At 34.9% G+C, this 18,350-nt stretch overlaps 1 protein-coding gene across 1 annotated transcript in view; it reads left to right on the top strand.

Moving 5' to 3' along the window:
• Positions 1–15,182: 15,182 nt before the first annotated feature.
• The window catches only part of LOC108530786 (neurexin-3-beta), a 394,243-nt gene continuing 391,075 nt past the window's right edge, over positions 15,183–18,350 (top strand). Inside the window, exon 1 of the mRNA XM_017873828.1 lies at positions 15,183–15,476. Coding sequence (XP_017729317.1) covers positions 15,183–15,476 — 294 coding nt within the window. The remainder of the gene's footprint in view (positions 15,477–18,350) is intronic.

The raw sequence follows: 18,350 nt of genomic DNA on the forward strand, positions 1-18,350 counted from the left end.
ATAAGAGATGATGCTGTGTTCCCCAAACACACTGTTCTCTTTCACATCTTTGCTTATGGCTTCTAGGTAGAATGCCCTTTCCTGCTTTAAAATCAGGCAAACACTCCTTTACCCTAAAGACTCACTACAAGTCTTTTCTGAATCTTATGACTCCTACCTATAGATTCCCATTTTGTTTTGAACATATCTCTGCTAGGTCCTTATCACATCATATTATTTATACAATATACTTCTTGGTACATAGAAGATACTCAAGAAGTGTTTCTTTTTCTACATTTACATACGATTGCATTTAATTTTTACTGATTGAATGTTCCGTTTGTTGTTTTTTTTTTTTTTTTTTCCCCAAGAATAGCTTATTTTGACTATAGTCACTGTGTTAGTAACTGTTAATGTCTTCTAGAGCAAGTCTTCTTTCCTTATTCTTCCTTTTAAATTCCTTTGGGAAATCTTACACACATTTTTCTTTATGGACTTAAAAAAACAGATTCTGTATAGAGATGCTTTAAAGATGAATATCATTATTATTGATTTATACATGCATTCCCTCTCCAGTAACATCACATGTATCTTCATATATATAGATATGTTTTATGTCTTTCAAAAACTATAGTTTTCTTTATACAGCTTTCCTTTATATAGCTTTCTCAGGGAATTGATTTCAAGATATTTTATAGATTTTTCTTATTGTGGTTGAGGCTTTCCCTTTCATCTCAACCTGGTGATTACTATTATGAAAGCCAAATGTTGATTTATTTTTATTGTGGTAAAATATCCATAATAAAAATTACCATTTTAATGATCGTTAACAGTTCAGTGGCCATAAAGTACATTTATGTTATGTGACCATCATCACTATCTACCCTCAGACCTTTTAACCATCCCTGAGTCTCAGTGCCCATTAAACAACTCCCCATCGTCCCACTTCCCTTCTGTTCCTAGTAACTACTATTCTACTTTCTGTCTCTATGAATTTGACTGTTCTAGATGCCTCATATAAGTAGAATCATATAATATTTGTCCTTTGTACCTGGCTTATTTTACATAGCGTAATGTCTTCAAGGTTCATCTGTGTTGTAGCATGTATCAAAATTTCACTTTTTTGACTGAATAATATTCCATGTGTGTACCAACAGTCCCTGACTTAAGACAATTCGACTCACGGTTTTTAAACTGTAGAGTCTTGCAAAAGCAATATGCATTCAGTAGAAACTATACTTTGAGTACCCATGCAGCCATTCTGTTTTTCACTTTTAGTACAATATTCAGTGCATGAGATAGCCAACATGAATTGCATGAGATATTCAACACTTTGTCATAAAACAGGCTTTGTTTTAGATGATGTTGTCCAACTGCGGGGAAATTTAAGTGTTCTGAGCACATTTAAGGTAGGTGAGGCTCAGCTTTGATGTTTGCTAGGTTAGGACCAGAAGCATCTGTATATACCACATTGTATTTATCCATTTACTCAATAGACATTTAGATTTTTTTCTGCTTTTTAGTTGTTGTGGGTAATAAAGATTGTCGTGCAAATATCTATTTGAGTCCCTGCTTTCATTTCTTTTGGTTATATACCTAGAAGTAGAATTACTAGACCATATGATAATTCTACATTTAATTGTTTGAGGAATTTCCATACTATTTCCACAATGGCTGCAGCATTTCACATTCCCACCAGCAGTGCAAAAGGGTCCCTTCTGATCTCCAATCTCCATATCCTTTTCTGTTGTTTTGATAATAGCCATCCTGAAGGTGATGAAGTGATATCTCAGAGTGGTTTAGATTTGCATTTCCATAGTGATTGGTGATGTTGAGTGTCTTTTCAGGTGTTCATTGGTCATCTTTATATCTTCCTGGAGAAATAGCTATTCAAGTCTATAACTCATTGTTTGTTTGGTTGGTTTTTTTTTTTTTTTTTTTTTTTTCTTCAAGACAGAGTCTCTCTCTATTGCCCAGGCTGCAGTGCAGTGGCACAATCTTGGCTCACTACAACCTCTGCCTCCATGTTCAAGCGATTCTCATGTCTCAACCTCCCGAGTAGCTAAGATTGTAGGCATGCACCACCACGCCAGGCTAGTTTTGTATTTTTAGTAGAGATGGGGTTTTGCCATGTTGGCCAGGCTGGTCTCAAACTCCTGGCCTCGAGTGATCTGCCCACCTTGACCTCTCAAAGTGCTGGGATTACAGGATTAAGCCACCGTGCCCAGTCCTTAACCCATTTTTTTAACTGAGTTTTTTTTTTTTTTTGTGGTTGTTGTTGTGTTGTAAGAATTCTTTATTTATATTCTGGATGTTAATCATTTATCAAATAGATTATTTGTAAATATTTTCTTTCATTCTGTAGACTACCTTTTTACTCTGTTGATAATGTCCTTTGATGTACAAAAGCTTTTACTTTTGAAATTCATTTAGTCTATTTTTTCTTTTGTTACTTATGCTTTTGATGTCATATCCAAGAAATCATTGCCAAATTTAGTGTCATGAAGCTTCTCTTCTTCTTATCTTATAAGACTTTTATGGCTTTAGCTCTTAACATTTAAGTCTTTGACCCATTTTTATTTAATTTTTGTATATCATGTAAGGTGTCCAACTTCATGCTTTTGCATCTGTATATTTAGTTTTCCAAGCACCGTTTGTTGGAAAGACTGTTCTTTTCCCACTGAATAGCCTTAGCATCCTTGTCAAAATCATGTGATCATCTACGATAGGGTGACAAGCTATTGATTTTGTTTTGTATTTATGTTGTATTAAACCAACTTACCAATTGTTCTCATTAATTTTAAAGTTTTTAGATGAGTTTATTTGAGATACGTAGGTAGTCAATCATATATTCTTTTTTTTTTTTTTTGAGACAGAGTTTCACTCTTGTTGCCCATGGTGGAGTGCAATGGTGCGATCTCAGCTCACCTCAACCTCCGCCTCCCAGATTCAAGCAATTCTCCTGCCTCAGGCTCCCGAGTAGCTGAGATTACAGGCATACGCCACCACACCTGGCTAATTTTATATTTTTAGTAGAGATAGGGTTTCTCCATGTTGGTCAGGCTGGTCTTGAACTCCCTACCTCAGGTGATCTGCCCACCTCAGCCTCCCAAAGTGCTGGGATTACAGGCATCAGCCACCGTGCCTGGCCCAATCATATATTCTTTAACATTGTTGTATTATTTCCCAGCAGTTTACAGCTTATTTTGTTTTAATGCTTTATTTTCTTAGTAACAAATTCTAAAATGATGTTGAAAAATACTGTGATAATGAACATCTCTATTTTCCTGATTTTAATGGCAAAGGCTATATAATTTGGCCATTTAGTATGAAAATTCTTTGCTTTTGATAATTGCTATCATATTTAGAACATTTTAATTCTATCTTAATTAAACTTTTAAGGAAATGGCTGCTGAATTTTTTCCAATACTTAAAAAAATCCAGAGTAAAATTATATTCAAATTCTACTTTAATTAGGTGAAGTAATGAATTTTGTTAACAGATACCTTTAAACTGAAATACACTACTTTTCATATTTCTGAAATCATATTATTCTTCTAATATACCATTGAAATGCTATTTTAAAAATGTTTATCAATTTTCGTAAGTGAAATTCAAGTGTTTTGTTTTGGTGTAGCATATTTATTAGGTGTTGGTATTAAGATTATGTTGGATTTATAAATGAATTGGAAAATTTCTTAGTCTGTTTGGGCCACTATAAGAAAATACTATAAACTGAGCAGTTTTGTAAACAACAGAATTCTATATTTCATAGTTCTGGTGACTGAGAAGTTCCAGATCTAGGTAGATTGTATTGGTCTCTGGTGAGAATCTCTTTTCTCTTCATAGGCAACATCTTCCCCTATAACCTCACATGGTGAAAGGAGCTAGGTAGCCACCTGATGTCTCTTTTATAAGATCGTTTACCCCCACCATCTCCCAAAGACCTTACCCTATAATACCAACACATTGGAAGTTAGGATTTCAACATATGCACTTGAAGGAGAACATAGGCATTGCAATCCATTTCATGAAGATTTCTAACCTTGCCTGTAGTATGGTATAAAATGGAGTAATTTAAAAATTATCTCTTATCTTAAAAATTATATTGAAAGATAGATGAAACTTACCTGTAACATAACCTTGATCTGTATTTTTTAACAACTGATACTTGAATCTCCTTTCCAATGGTGTCTGTGGTCCCCAGTCTATTGAGTTTTTCTACTTTTTCTTAACAATCTTTGACAGGATATACTTTTTCCTAAAATGATTCATTCTTTCTGACTTTCAAATATATTGCTTTAAACTTGTACGAAGTATGATTTTATATTTGTAATCTTTTCTATCATGATGGTTATGTAATGTCTAATGTTCTTTTTTCTCCTTTGGTTTTCTTATTTCTGTTTTTTTTTAGAGGTTTATATATTTTCTTTGACATTTTAAAGAGCAAACTTTGGGATTTTTTTAACTTTTATATTATTTCAAATATTATCTTGGGTAAATTTCAGCTATTATTTTTAATCATCAAAACCCATCTTATTTATCTTATTTTGTAATAGTGCGTTAAGGTGAAAGTTCAGTTTATTTTGTTTATTTTCCTTATTATCATTTAAGACATTTTCTTCTAAGTTTCTGAGTAAAGTTTTCTTTGAAGTTTATATATATAAAACTGTCTCTTCATTAATACTCTAATTATTAGGTTTTGATCTTTTTTATTATGTATTTTAGGATTATATATATATATATGTATAAAGAATGCTGTTTGTTCAGTAACTTAATTATAGAAATCATTGAGGATTTCTTTGTTAACAAGAATGTTATCAGTTTAACAAATGTTCCAATTTGAAATATATACGAATTACTGAATATGCTTCTTAGGTTAAATTCCTGAGTTACTTATCACCCAATCATCATGGTCATTCTTTGCCAATTTATTTAAGCACTTACTGTGCCCCTATGTGTTCCAGGCGCTGTGATAGTTACCAGGAATTCTTTCATATCCAAACTCTTCTAGTTGTGAAATAACCCAAATTTGAACTAGCTTAGACTACATGAATTAGCTATTAAAAGTTGTGTATACGAAAGACATGGCCAGGCACAGTGAGTCATGCTTATAATCCCAGCATTTTGGGAGGCCTAGACAGGTGGATCACTTGAACCCAGGAGTTTGAGACCAGCCTGGTCAACATAGTGAAACCCTGTCTCTATTAAAGATAGAAAAATTATCCGAGCATAGTGGTGGGTGCCCGTAATCCCAGCTACTCTGGAGACTGAGACAGGAGAAAACCTTGAACCTGGAGGCAGAGGTTGCCATGAGCTGTGATCATCTCACTGCACTCCAGCCTTGGTGACAGAGCAAGACTCTGTCGAAAGAAAAGAAGAAAAGAAAAGAAAAGACAAGAAAAGAGGGGAGGGGAGGGACAAAGGCATAACTTCGCAATATAGATTGTAAAAACTACGTACTTTAAAAATGATAAGACTTTTCTCTCTGTGGCCAACTCTAAGTTCAACAGTTTGTCTTTATTCTTTCAGTCAGGATTGATTTTCTCATGACTTTCTCCCCATGAGCAGAAATGTGGCCGTGGCAGCTGTATGTCTCTTTATGTCACAGTTTTATCATCAGAGAGGTACTGATGGAGTGTTTGTCTGGTTCCAGGTTTAAAAAAAAAAAAAGTTCATTGAAGTTCTCTGGTCTAGCTTGGGTTAATTGATTATACCTTAGTCTATCTGATGTATGTAAGAGTAGAATCTTTAAGCACATGACAATTTCAGTTCAAATCATATGATAAGTATGGAGGAAAATAATAATTTCTTTGTGAAGAGGCTTAATGTTTCAAGATAAAGACAGAGGATGTGCTGGGCTGATAGAATAATGAAAGTCTCCCATAGTTAAGAAACAAACAAACAAACAAACTTGAGGCAGATTCTTCACTTCGAGGTGCTCACCATAAAATGACAATACTAAACTATTTCTAGAACTCTATATAGAGTGCATGCTAATTATTTTGATCCTGTTACAACTCTTTAAGATGATTAGGTAGAAGTGTTGTTGCCTTCTTAATCATGGAGAAACTGAGGCTCAGTGAAGATAAATGTTTGTTTTAGAACAGAAGCATGAACCTTAATAGTTAGAATTTGTTCTTTTCATCCAATTCTGACCTGGGTTCTATGATTAAGAGGTATGTCTCATAGAATCAAATCATCACCATTCAAAAATATTAGCCAGGTTTTCCAGAAAAATCATGTTGTATGAATTAAAGCCACAAATACACCAAAGTCATCTGTTTACAGCCCCTGGCCTCTTGTAAGTATGAGGATCATATAAATCAAGCATTCAAATCGAAGCACTGGAAATAAGCAGCTACTTTTATCTGTATTGTTTTCCAGAGAATATTCAACACTTAGCTACCCCTTGATTGTTCTTATTAAAGAAGGTATTTCAAGGCTGTGAAATAAAAGGAGGAAAAGAAGACAAATGAATATGAGTTCTAAACTTCTTCTTTCTTCTAACCATGTTTCATGAGATGTCATCAGAAGGAATGTACTTATGAAAACTAAAATGCTACAGAAAAGGCTGCTGAGTAATTATGAAATGATTACTTTTGTTTTTCCTTTATTCATTTATATTTTGCCTAAGGACAAATGTATATATGGTCTTTGGTTTTCGTTAATGTTCTGTAAAATAGAACAACATGGCTATTCTTAAAGATGTCACATTGCTTTTCTATTGTATATCCCTATTAGGTTAAATCTGAGATGTGCTTATCTATTTTACAAAACAATTTGCAATGTGATTTAGAAATGGAGGAGTAACATAAAACAATTTGACTAAAATGGGTGTGATTTTCTTATCTGAGACTGCCAAAATTCACCAAAGTAAAATCATTCAAATGTCTTTGTGGTTAGGTTTCTTTTATAAATTGCAAGTTGTGTTCTATTTCATCATGAGAGAGGCTGTGAGATTTAATTGATGAGCATTTATAAAATATTTCCATGTTGAGATGAAATGACAAAAAGGCAAGATGAATTAATGAACATTGTATTTTCTTATTCCTTTATTCCCATTCTACTCCATGCCTGAATGGCAACGTGAAGATATGTAAGCATAGGTGAGCCAGGTTTCATTGATTAATTCAACAGCATTTATTTCCTGTGCATTCACAGTGTTGAGAGATAAATAAATTAAACAGCCCTGGCTTCCATGAGCTCATGGTAGAGAAGCATTCTGGATTTCCATTTTGTTTGACAATAAAACTTAACATTTATTTTCTTAAGCCTGAATACTGTGCAATTTCCTAGAACTTACTTTGTTTAGCTATATAAGAAATAGCATGGTTATGAAAGTTAAAAAGTTGGCTGTGAGTTAATTTCTAACATAGACTTCATTATAAAGTTTACGCTTCAGAATTTAGAGTTTTCTGAGTGTGGTATAATTAATCAGGAGTGGACTATTGTCTGACCTCAGTTTTTTCACTTCGTAAGAGGACAACCTCATGTAAAATCACTGTCATTTAAGTAAGATAAAATGAGTACCTCTGTACTTCCAGTTGCACTGTGAAGGGATTGGGTTTTCATCTTGTTTGCTGTTTTTGTTTTGTTTTTAATTTTGGCCGTGTATTAGAAAGCCTTCTTTCCGTCATCATCCCATCCCTACCCAGATACACAGGTAAAGGCAAATGGTGAGAATATTAGCGATACAGTTTGACATAATGAAAAGAATGTAGATTGTTGAGTTAGACCTGAATTAAAATCCTAATTCCATTCGGTATTTGGTAAAAGATCTTGGCAAGTAGTTTTACCTTATTCTATAGCTTCCCTCATCTTTAAAACCAAGATAGTAGCTGTTATGAGTTGAATTATGTCCCCTCTACAAATTCAGATATTAAAGTCATAACCCTCAGTATCTCAGAATGTGACTGCATTTGAAGATAGGGTTTTGTGAATGTGGTGTAATTCATCGGGAGTGGGCTATTTCTGACCTTGCCTTATGTTTCAGCTTCAAAGATTATTTTGGTGGGCCCTCATGTAATAAGACTGATGCTCTTATAAGAAAAGGAAATTAGGGCATAGATTGGTACAAAGAGAAAACCATGTGAAGATACAGGGAGAAGATGATTGTCTACAAGTCAGTAGAGAAGCTGTAGAAAAAATTGGCACTGCTGATACCTTGATCTTGAAATTCTAGCCTCCAGAATTGCAAGACAATGAACTTCTGTTGTTAAAATTACCCACCCTGTGGTACATCTTACACAGCCCTAGCAAACTAATACAGCAAAAATATTTCAAGTGAAAAATATAGTTTCGAAATATTATATTGTATACTATGATATATAATAAATAATGTATACTTATAGCTGGTGTTAGTATCAATATTGATATTAACATTAGTCTAGAGTTAGTATTGCCAAACAGTACCAAAGAGTTTGTGAAAGAAACAATTGTCCCAGAGGAAAAACAATGAGCTTATGAAAATTCCTTTAAGCAAGAGGGAATTTGAGTGTGTCCATGGAAGCTTTATTTTTAGGTTAATTTTAGTGTCTACAGCATTGCATATTCTACCACTAATCATCTTCTTTTCCTTAGTGGAAATATCCTGAAATTCGATAAGTAAAATAACTTTCTTTTATATTTTGTGATGTAACAGCTTCTAAAGTAATGTGTTTCTGAAAATATCATTACCCCTAAGACTTACAAAGGGTCATGATGTGTTTGTCAAGACTCATTAGTGTGTCCAGAAGCTAAATACAAACTATGTGTGATTGTATTTTACTCAAACTTTCTGGGAGTTAAGAGTATATATAAGGTAACACAGCAATAGAACATCTCAGTAGTTTGCATCAGATTTGCAAATGGCACAATTATTTGTTTCCTCTTCATTGGTCCTTGAAAAATTCATAACGTTCCCATCAAAAGTTCCAACCAAGCATATTTGTAAGAACAGCGTTTGTACATAACCTATTACATCATGAAGAATGGCTCTCTTCCATGGTATTTACCACCAGGATTAAGTAATGGTAGACTTTTTTTATTAATGGAAAACATTTAGTGAATGTGTAGAATATTATTTGTTTTATATTGTTCTCTCATCAGCTCCTTTGGAGACTTTGGCATCGGGTACAATATATAAGGGTCTCACTCTGCACACCAATTTGAGTTCCCATGTTAACATACAGATTTAATGCTAAACTGAACTGGTGTTTGTTCTGCTTATGAGTCTTTGAGTTGAAGCCTTGTTTCTGGAATATTGGGACATGCTCTGAAATGTTGCCTCTGTAGATCCTAGAAAGTAATGATGTTTTCTGCTTTAATGCTATTTAGTTTTAATTATTCTTCCTTCAACGGAGAGAAAGAGATTGCCCCAGAGGCAGGGAAACCTCACCTTGCCTGAGTATTGTCTAATAAATGACTTTTTCTCATGATATACTTACCTATTAGGCAATGTTGTCAGTTTCTCAGCTTACTGAGCAGCAAATCTGCTCATTTCTTTGCCAAGGAAAAAGAATGTTCTTAAAAGTAGATGAACTTTCTCGCTTAATGTTCAGTCCATTCAATGTTGCTTTATTTAAAGCTACTTTATCATCAGTTCTGCTGTTTATTTCAAAAAATTCAAAGTGGACAAAATAGATCATAACAAGCTATCTATTCAATAAATAAATTGCAGAGCTGTTTTTAAAATGTGTATCTCTTACCCTGTCCTAAATTCCCGAGTGGCTCCCTCTGTAATGCAGAGGCCTTGTTTGCAGTTTTTCCATTTGTTATTCACCTTTCTCCCCTCCTTGTGGAGCTCCTGATCTCTAGGGATGATTCAGGGAGTCTTTATCCCATTAGTCATTAGGACAGCTTTGGAGAAGAGGGCAGAGTTAAGAAAGGGAGGATCTGATTCTATTCTCAGCTCCACTACTCAGCAACAGATCAAGTTGTTTAATCTCCTTGAGCATCAATTTTCTTTTTTATTAAAATAGTAACCAAAATATTTGTCATTAATATTTCAGTGAGTGTCGAGGGAAGAGGCATAAGATGAGATACTCCAAAAGAAAGCAATTTGAAAACCATTTAATTCTATGGAAATATAAGGTCCAGCTGTTATAAAATAGTGAACATAATTCACTCCCAAAACAGCCAGGGAGATGAGGGGCAGAGGAAAACCACGGAACAAACTAAGTAAAAGAAATTGAGAAAATGTATTCTTTGGGCTATAAGATATTACAAGATCCTTCAGTTAAATTTATGTCTCTATTTGCTAGAAGAGATATTTGCCAGTTCCAAAGTCACAGGCCTTTCCCTTTTGGTTTTATTAGCTACATGGTAATTGATATGAATTTAAAAGATAGTTTTAATTTAATAGCAATAACTACATCTACTGGCAGAATATATTTTATGTCATTGATAGTCCATTTATTTTCCAAAAAGATTTACCACTTTATAGTAAAGAACACAGATAAAAAGTAAAGAAAAAAAAAGTAAAGAGTAATAAAAAAGAAATAAGGATTAAGAAACCTGAAATGATAGAGGAAGACAGGCATACCTTACTCTTACAAGATTTTATACTAGGTCCTCAGGCAATGACCAAAGAGAATTAGAGTAGGAGACTGACATCTTGTTTCTTATCCTAGTTTATCTATCATGTACTTTGCACATCATTGTTATATTTATTTTATTACTTAATTTATTGTTCTACTTGTTATATTTGTCTACAAGTAAATTACCCAGTTCTCCTTAAATTTAACTCTCCCCTGGAGAGGCGCTTCCAAAACTTGTTCCATTTTAACATCAATAGAATTATTTCAGGGAAGGCTTGTTTGCTTTATATATATAGATACACATATATATATACACACACATATACAGCCAATATATTTTATTATTGTATTTTAGTACTTTTATTAAGCCATTTTATCTGCAATTATTTGATGGGGTAAATAATAAATGAATTCTAGTCTATTGTATTTTTTAACTAAACCTTTTATGTTTATCACACACATGCATGCACACACACATAGACAAATATATATATATATGCTTATGTATACGTATATGTACATACACATATGTATGTATATGTTATTTTTATATCTAAAGTGAGTGTTAAGACAAGAATTCAATTTCTGTTAATAGTCTCCCAGAAAAAGTAATATGCTATTTGGCTATGAGACTAGAAATAGAACCAATGCCATAAAGGCAGGACCATGGGGTTTCTAAGTCAAAACAACAACGATAAAATAATTACCTAAGTGATCCTAAATAAAGAAAAAGTAAATTGCCATCAACAATTATATTCTAATAAACTCAAAATTTAAGAACCTTGGAGAAATATGTGAATGAGAAAAAATTATATTCCTCATTCTCTTGAAGAAACTATAGATCACCCACTTACTTAGCTTGTTCTGTAACTATCACCCAGGACTCCTTTATGATTGCATGGAAGACTGTTTGATCCTTTTCGTCTGCTGGACCACTATCCCAACCACACACGCACAGAACACATACCAAAACACTCTGTCAATATCACCATCAGCTCCATCACAGTAAGTAGTTAGCCAATTATGAAAACAATAAGCCAGACCCATTATTTGCAGGTTGTGAGTTTAAAAAAAAAAAGAGTCATCCTTGTTGACTATTTGAAGATGAGATGTATCCTCTTACTCTTTGTTAGTGGTGACTGTGTAGAAATTTCATTCCTGGAATACTGTGTTGGTTAAAACTCAGCAAAGCAACCTCAGCTGCTTGCAAACTTGCAAATCCTGCAGCGTTAAATGGCCAAAATGCTACTGTAGCAATTTTTTCTTCAGTTGAATTGATCAGTTTTTGCCAACAAGAATGAAATTTACATGATTCTGAATATAAATATAAGTAGTATGATCTTGCATCAGCATACTGAACATGGTGAGAAACCAGCAATCAGAAGTACGAGGTTCAGGGAAGAAAGCATGTAATGTGGTATATAGCATGATTCAGAAATGAAAATCTTTAATGGATTAAGTGGAGATTCTTATAGTTCCCAGGGTTTTCCCAAGAAGTTGATTTGTAATCCACATTTTAAAATAACACAATTAACTTTTTTATTTGAATATGTAAAGCAAAATAATTCTGTTTCCTGTAGGACTCTAGGCATTTTATATTAAAATTAACATGAAGTATGTATTTACCTTTAAAAACCATGCAAGATGGCAAAGCATGAAATGTAAAGAGAAAAAACAATAACAATATCAGTGTAGAAAGGTATAATTGTTAATTAACTTCCTCTAATGTCCCATAGCATTGGACTATGCGAGCATTCGGGGTCTTTATTCACTCTTACCAGCAAATACTTTACCAAGAAGAGATATTTTCATATTTTTTTCTTCATAGCAAAGTATTCATATGCCAGGTCCTTTGTATCTTTTTTGCTTTCTTCACCTATAAAGTTACAATTATCTAACATAGTGACATTGTAAATTCAGAATAACAAAAGCAATACAAATAATTTTAAATCAAATTTTTAGTCTCTCTATCAAATATTGTCATAGTGAAGTTTTGTTTTTTTGTTTATTTAAAGATTAAAGGCACTGTGACCTTCTAACCATATATAAGAAATTGTATATTTATGTATTAAAATATTCTTCTCTTTTTTATTGGAGCACTGAGAATTACTGGCAGGATTGTGGATGAGAACTACAAGTAAAATGCTTAAAGTTATTGATATAGTGAGATGGCCAGACAAGTTTTTGAAAATATGCCAGATTTGGGGGCTGTGACTTTGTTTTCATTCTGCTTTAGTCTTATAGAAAGATGTGAAAAGAACTAAGTACAGACAACTGTTTGCCGCATTGGTATAGTTTATTGATACAGTTTATTGTGTAATTACATTGGTATGTGGTGATAAAAGGCTTTCAGAGGTAGAAGACAGGCTGGAGACTTAAAAGTGGTACCATTTAAATCAGATAATTGAGCCTCTGTTTCCAAATCTATAAAACAGTATTAAGATATAAAATATCCCATACAATTGTTGCAAAGTTTCGGTGAATGAATTTGAAAATATTTTGCAAACTGTAAAGCACCATGCCTATGTTGCTATCAATTTTTTGACTTGTTATTTTTATAGTGACAAAATTATTTCCTGATAGAGTATGAATTTATCTCTGTAGCAAAATCCACTATATATGCAGGATAGAAAAGTAAAAGATTTTTATAAATTGCCATGAAATGTCACAGGCTGATTTGCATTTTTGGGTGATTCTATACATTAATCACTGAGTAACCTTCAGTTTTCCAAATAAAGAATAAAGAGAGTGGTGATGACATTTGTAATCATCTACAGAGGAATTATTTAAATTCTTCACAGATGGAGAGATATCAAGGGTAAATCACACCCACATTTCTAATTTTAAGAAGCTTTGAGGGGGTTTGTGTATGGTAGGAAGTAAACCTTGTTTTGCGTATAGAATTAATCATAAACTTTGCATACCACAATTCCAAATCCTCCAGATGAGTGTAGAGGGCTTTCAGACACCATCCCCTAAGGACTGAGAAATTCATAAAAGGAAAACAATGTTATGCTACATGTAATATACAAACTGAACAAATTGGAGCAACTAGAATAGTGACCTTTCAAAGAAGATAAATTAGATTCTATATGCCTCAGAATTTAATGAGTCTTAGTGCTTTACGGAGGATGACATATGACACATATTCCTAATTCTAGTCTCACAAGAGTTAACTTTATTATTTCTAAACAAGATGAATAACTCACTTCTTCTTTGGTCGACATAATTCCACCTAATATTCTCTGTAAACTAGCTCTGGGAATGCATGCTGACCAGTGCTTGAGAGTTTTAGTAAATGTTGAAGCTATCTGAGTAGTTGTCTAATGCTGCTTTAAAATGGTTTTAAGAGTTGGAACATGGTCACTGGGAAATACACAAGAAAATCTGATACTAAATGTGCTCTGAATTTTGAGATGAGTAACCCATGGAAGTATTCGCTATGGGTTAACACCACATGCCTAAAACCAGAGAGGCAACAAATGGCGTAGCCTTTTCTGGTCACCAAATCTAAATGATTTTATCTAACTGAGATTAAAAACATGTTTCTTGAAATATACTTTTATAATTTCTGAAATACAAATATTTTCTTTATTTTTATTCCCATTTGCTTTGTAAGTAGTTCTAAATTAATATATTCTTAGTAACTCCTGAGTTCATGTGGATAATAACAGAAACATAAGTAAATAGTAAACACACTGATAAGCTCACTATTCATAACTGACAATTACCACTTGTCACGTTCAAATCTCATCATCCTGGGATGTTTTTTCTATGTTTCTTGCATCTTCTTCCTAAGATTTAATTTGAAAAAGGAAATGAAAATGTATTTAATGCCAGATAAATCCCACCACCAGGGAACAAAAGAAGATTCATTTTAAAAGACTCCTGGAGGCCAGGCATGGTGGCTCACGCCTGTAATCTCAGTGCTTTGGAAGGTCAAGGCAGTCGGATCACAAAGTCAGGAGATTGAGACCATTCTGGCTAACATGGTGAAACTCCTTCTCTACTAAAAATACAAAAAATTAGCCAGGCATGGTGGCACGTGCCTGTAGTCCCAGATACTTGGAAAGGGAGAATTGCTTGAACCCAGGAGGCAGAGGGTGCAGTGAGCCGAGGTTGCGCCGCTGCACTCCAGCCTGGACAACAGAGCGAGACTCCGTCTTAAAAAAAAAGACTCCAGGAAATCATTTTTGTTACCATGTTTATAGCAACATAATAGTGAAATAGGCAAATGCATTTAGTCACATAACTTGGTTTTCTTGGGCCACTGCTTTCTTTCCTGTGGGAGTGGGAGAAGGTACAAGCAGGAGAGACATGATGCCTTTGGACTGCTCTGTTACCTTCAGTTTTGTAAGGCTCCTGGCTCCACTGACCAGATTATGCTGATAGCTAAGAGATAGGGGACTAATTTTCTATTTTGTGCCTGTCCTGGCCAAGATGGAAAATTAAGCCTGCTGTTGAAGAAGACCAGAAAGTTGTTTATTGCAATATACCCAGACTTCCAGACTTTAGGATGTTATTTACCCTCCACCGTTAGGCAGCAGGAACTGAAGATGTTAAGAGCGACTCTCGCCAACATCTCTTTGTTACTCATTCATTCTGCCTGCCTCTTTAATTTGGGGTGATAGCTGCCTTCAGAACCTTTGGGTGCCATTCCTCTAAGTAACCAAATACTCTCCCATGGGGGACATTTCCTCTCTACAGCTGTTCTGTGTAAGGTCTCAACAGTATGCTACAAATGGCTGTATGCAATACAGTGCCTTGATGTCTCCCTCTCTCCTCGCTTTTGCAGCTGGCGCTACGTATATCTTTGGGAAAAGCGGTGGGCTCATCCTCTACACCTGGCCAGCCAATGACAGGCCCAGCACACGCTCTGACCGCCTTGCCGTGGGCTTCAGCACCACTGTGAAGGATGGCATCTTGGTCCGCATTGACAGTGCTCCAGGACTTGGTGACTTCCTCCAGCTTCACATAGTGAGTAGCGGGCCTTGGCCTGGATTTTCTTGTCTCACTGGTGGTCTGAGTTGGTGATTCAGGGAAATGCTGCAGAACAATCTAGATCAATATGGCAAAGATGCACATGCTTATAAAAATTGTTTTCAGATGTGAACCATCATGCTTATAGGGTTCCTGGGGAAAAGTTTAAAACTCTTTCTTCTTCACCATGTGTATAGAGAGGAAAAAGAAATTCATTCTTTGTAGGCTCCCTTCCCAACTGTGTGACTTGGCCTGTGGCAGAACATTTATCAGATTTCTAGGGTATATTTAAGAGATTTACCTGGTATGGATCTTACCTGGCGCAAGCAGCAAAGCCAAGTGGAACTTAACAATCTCCTAGGCTGGGATTTGGCAAACCTTCTGTAAAGAGACATAAAGTAAATATTTTGGACTCTGCAGGTCAGATAGTCTCTCTCAGAGCTACTTGGTTCTGCCTTTGTAATGTGAAAGCAGCCACAGACAATACATTTTTTTTAAATGCATGTGACTGTATTCCAATAAAAATGTATCTGTAAAAACAAGCTGCAGGCCATAATTTAGTGACCCCTGTCTAGGCTTCAAACATCACTGTAGAGATGTCATAAATGTGTGATAACAACTGCGACCAGAGTGCCAGAGTGGGCGGAGCAAAAGGGAAACAGGACAGTGATCGAGAGTTGAGCAATTCATGTGTATTGCATAGTCAACATTTTGCTTTTGGTCTTGTACATATGCGCTTAATAGCACTGCACCCTCAATCCCTGTAGATCATAAGAACACAGCAAAGGCTAAGAAATTAAAAATGATTTGGAAGAAAAAATTCTCTTGTTATAAGGATGGAAAATATTTTTATAGCAACAATTAACACATTTTATCACCTGTGCAGTCTGCAGTTAAGAAAGTAGGCTAAAGAGAGATATGATTCTCATCCATAAGTACCCAAAGTGCAGTCACCAAGAGCAAAGAGAGGAATTGTTCTCATTAGTTAGCAATGACAAGGCTAGAAAGAATGGATTTAATTTGGAGCAATAAGAATTTAGTTTAAATAGCAGGGGTAAAAGCAGTTAAGGAAAAAGATCAACTGGGGATTACTACCAACCTCCAAAAAGGAGGAAAAGGAACATTGGTTAGGAATCTCTGAATCAGAGTTTTGCTAATGTGCAGGTGTATAGAGAGAAGCAGAGGATATAGTTTCATTGCTGGTCTCTGGAGCTGGAGATGGCTGGCCAGAATCATGCATGGCAAGCCCAGCTCCCACAGCAGTACACATGTCTGGCACTTGCTCTTCCAGCATACCTTGGAAATGAGAGCAGCTTGAAGTCCTAGGCTTGAGCTGGAAGTTGGTCTGACCCCAGTATAAGCCCAATCAGGGCCAGACTCTGCTTAGGAGCTTAGGGAAGAAGTGGTTAGACATGATCACCTTCAAAATGTGGTGGAGGAGTCTTGAATACAGTTGTGAACTTTTCAATTCTTTCTCAGATGCTTCAGGAGCCATATGGTGCTATGAGCCTGAGATAACACATTTTAAAAAGCTATGCCAAGGAACAAAAAGAAAGGCAGTGATACTTACTACACTTTGTCTTTATTTGGCCTCTAAGAACCACCATAATTTACAAAACTCTGTGAGATTTATGCTACATATAACTTAATGACTATTTCATGGCAGCTATAACTAGGCTATTATTACCAGCTCACTTGCATTTCCACAATGATTTATCTTCTTTTTTTGTTCATTGTGACTTCCTAAGAAAAATATGATTTGGCACAGACATGAGCATCTTTTTGAGTCAAATGATGTGCTACTGTTTTATCCATTCCTGCTCATTCTTGTTTTGTAGAACATCTCCACTTTTAAGAGAGAGATTTTCCTGTTTTCTGATGGTCTACTTGAAATCAGCAGTGTTTTAATAAAATTGTCATGCAGATTACGGTAACTGCTAGGAGGAACCAGAACATTCCAGTATATTATAATATGCCATTATAAAGTTCTGTCATTTCTTTAGGGTCTTTGAAAAGTGAATGCTCTAAACATACTTTGAGATTCATGTAACATCCATTTGTGTGTATTTATTAGTGTGTGTATTCTGTATAAGCATACCCATTAGATTTGACATGGTCTAATATTATTTTCTTTATATGAGCAAAATTACGAGACATTTTATATCAAAATATAAAGAGCCCCCTGGGTTACCGTAGACACTTGGGTGATACAGCCGATTGCTTCAACATTCTGTGAAAGTCCAACAGATTTTCCTTCAAATCTTAGATTAGGAAATGATGTCACCTGACCTTTCCAGAAAAAAAATTAAAAAGTATCCTATGCTGTGGAGAATCTGTGTGATTCTAGAGTGATCCTGACATGTTCATGGCCCTCTCAAGCATGGGGCCCCTTCATGGGTCTAGCCATTTGAAACCATATTTTGTGTCCTTACAGATTATCTCTTTGCCTGTTCTGAAGAAGGCAGGTTTCTTATCATACGTGAAAGTAAAGAAATCCAAGTAGAAGACTAAATGGCTTAATTATGAAACCAGCTTTTTGTTTTGGACATTTAAGTAGATGCATCAGGGAAACAAAGCCATAAATACTTATTAAGATACTTTTATAACTTTTACAATCTGTAAAAGGTGGTTCTGTTTGTTGAATGGTTTGTTTTCTTGTACTAAAGAAAATTATTCAAGAGAGAAAGAGCTTTGGGGCCACTAATGAAAGTGGAAGGGATTGAGCATAAGGCAGAAGATACTATTTCACCTTGCAGTTTGCCTAGAAGAGAAACCTCCTGGGAAAAAAGAAAAAGTGATAGAGGACACAAAGGGGAGACGAAAGCAGGTTAGCAGGTGACTCACTCTTTTTTTTTTTTTTTTTTTTTTTTT

This window comes from Rhinopithecus bieti, unplaced genomic scaffold, assembly GCF_001698545.2.
Source record: "Rhinopithecus bieti isolate Rb0 unplaced genomic scaffold, ASM169854v2 scaffold_6782, whole genome shotgun sequence".
NCBI classification, from domain to species: Eukaryota; Metazoa; Chordata; class Mammalia; order Primates; family Cercopithecidae; genus Rhinopithecus; species Rhinopithecus bieti.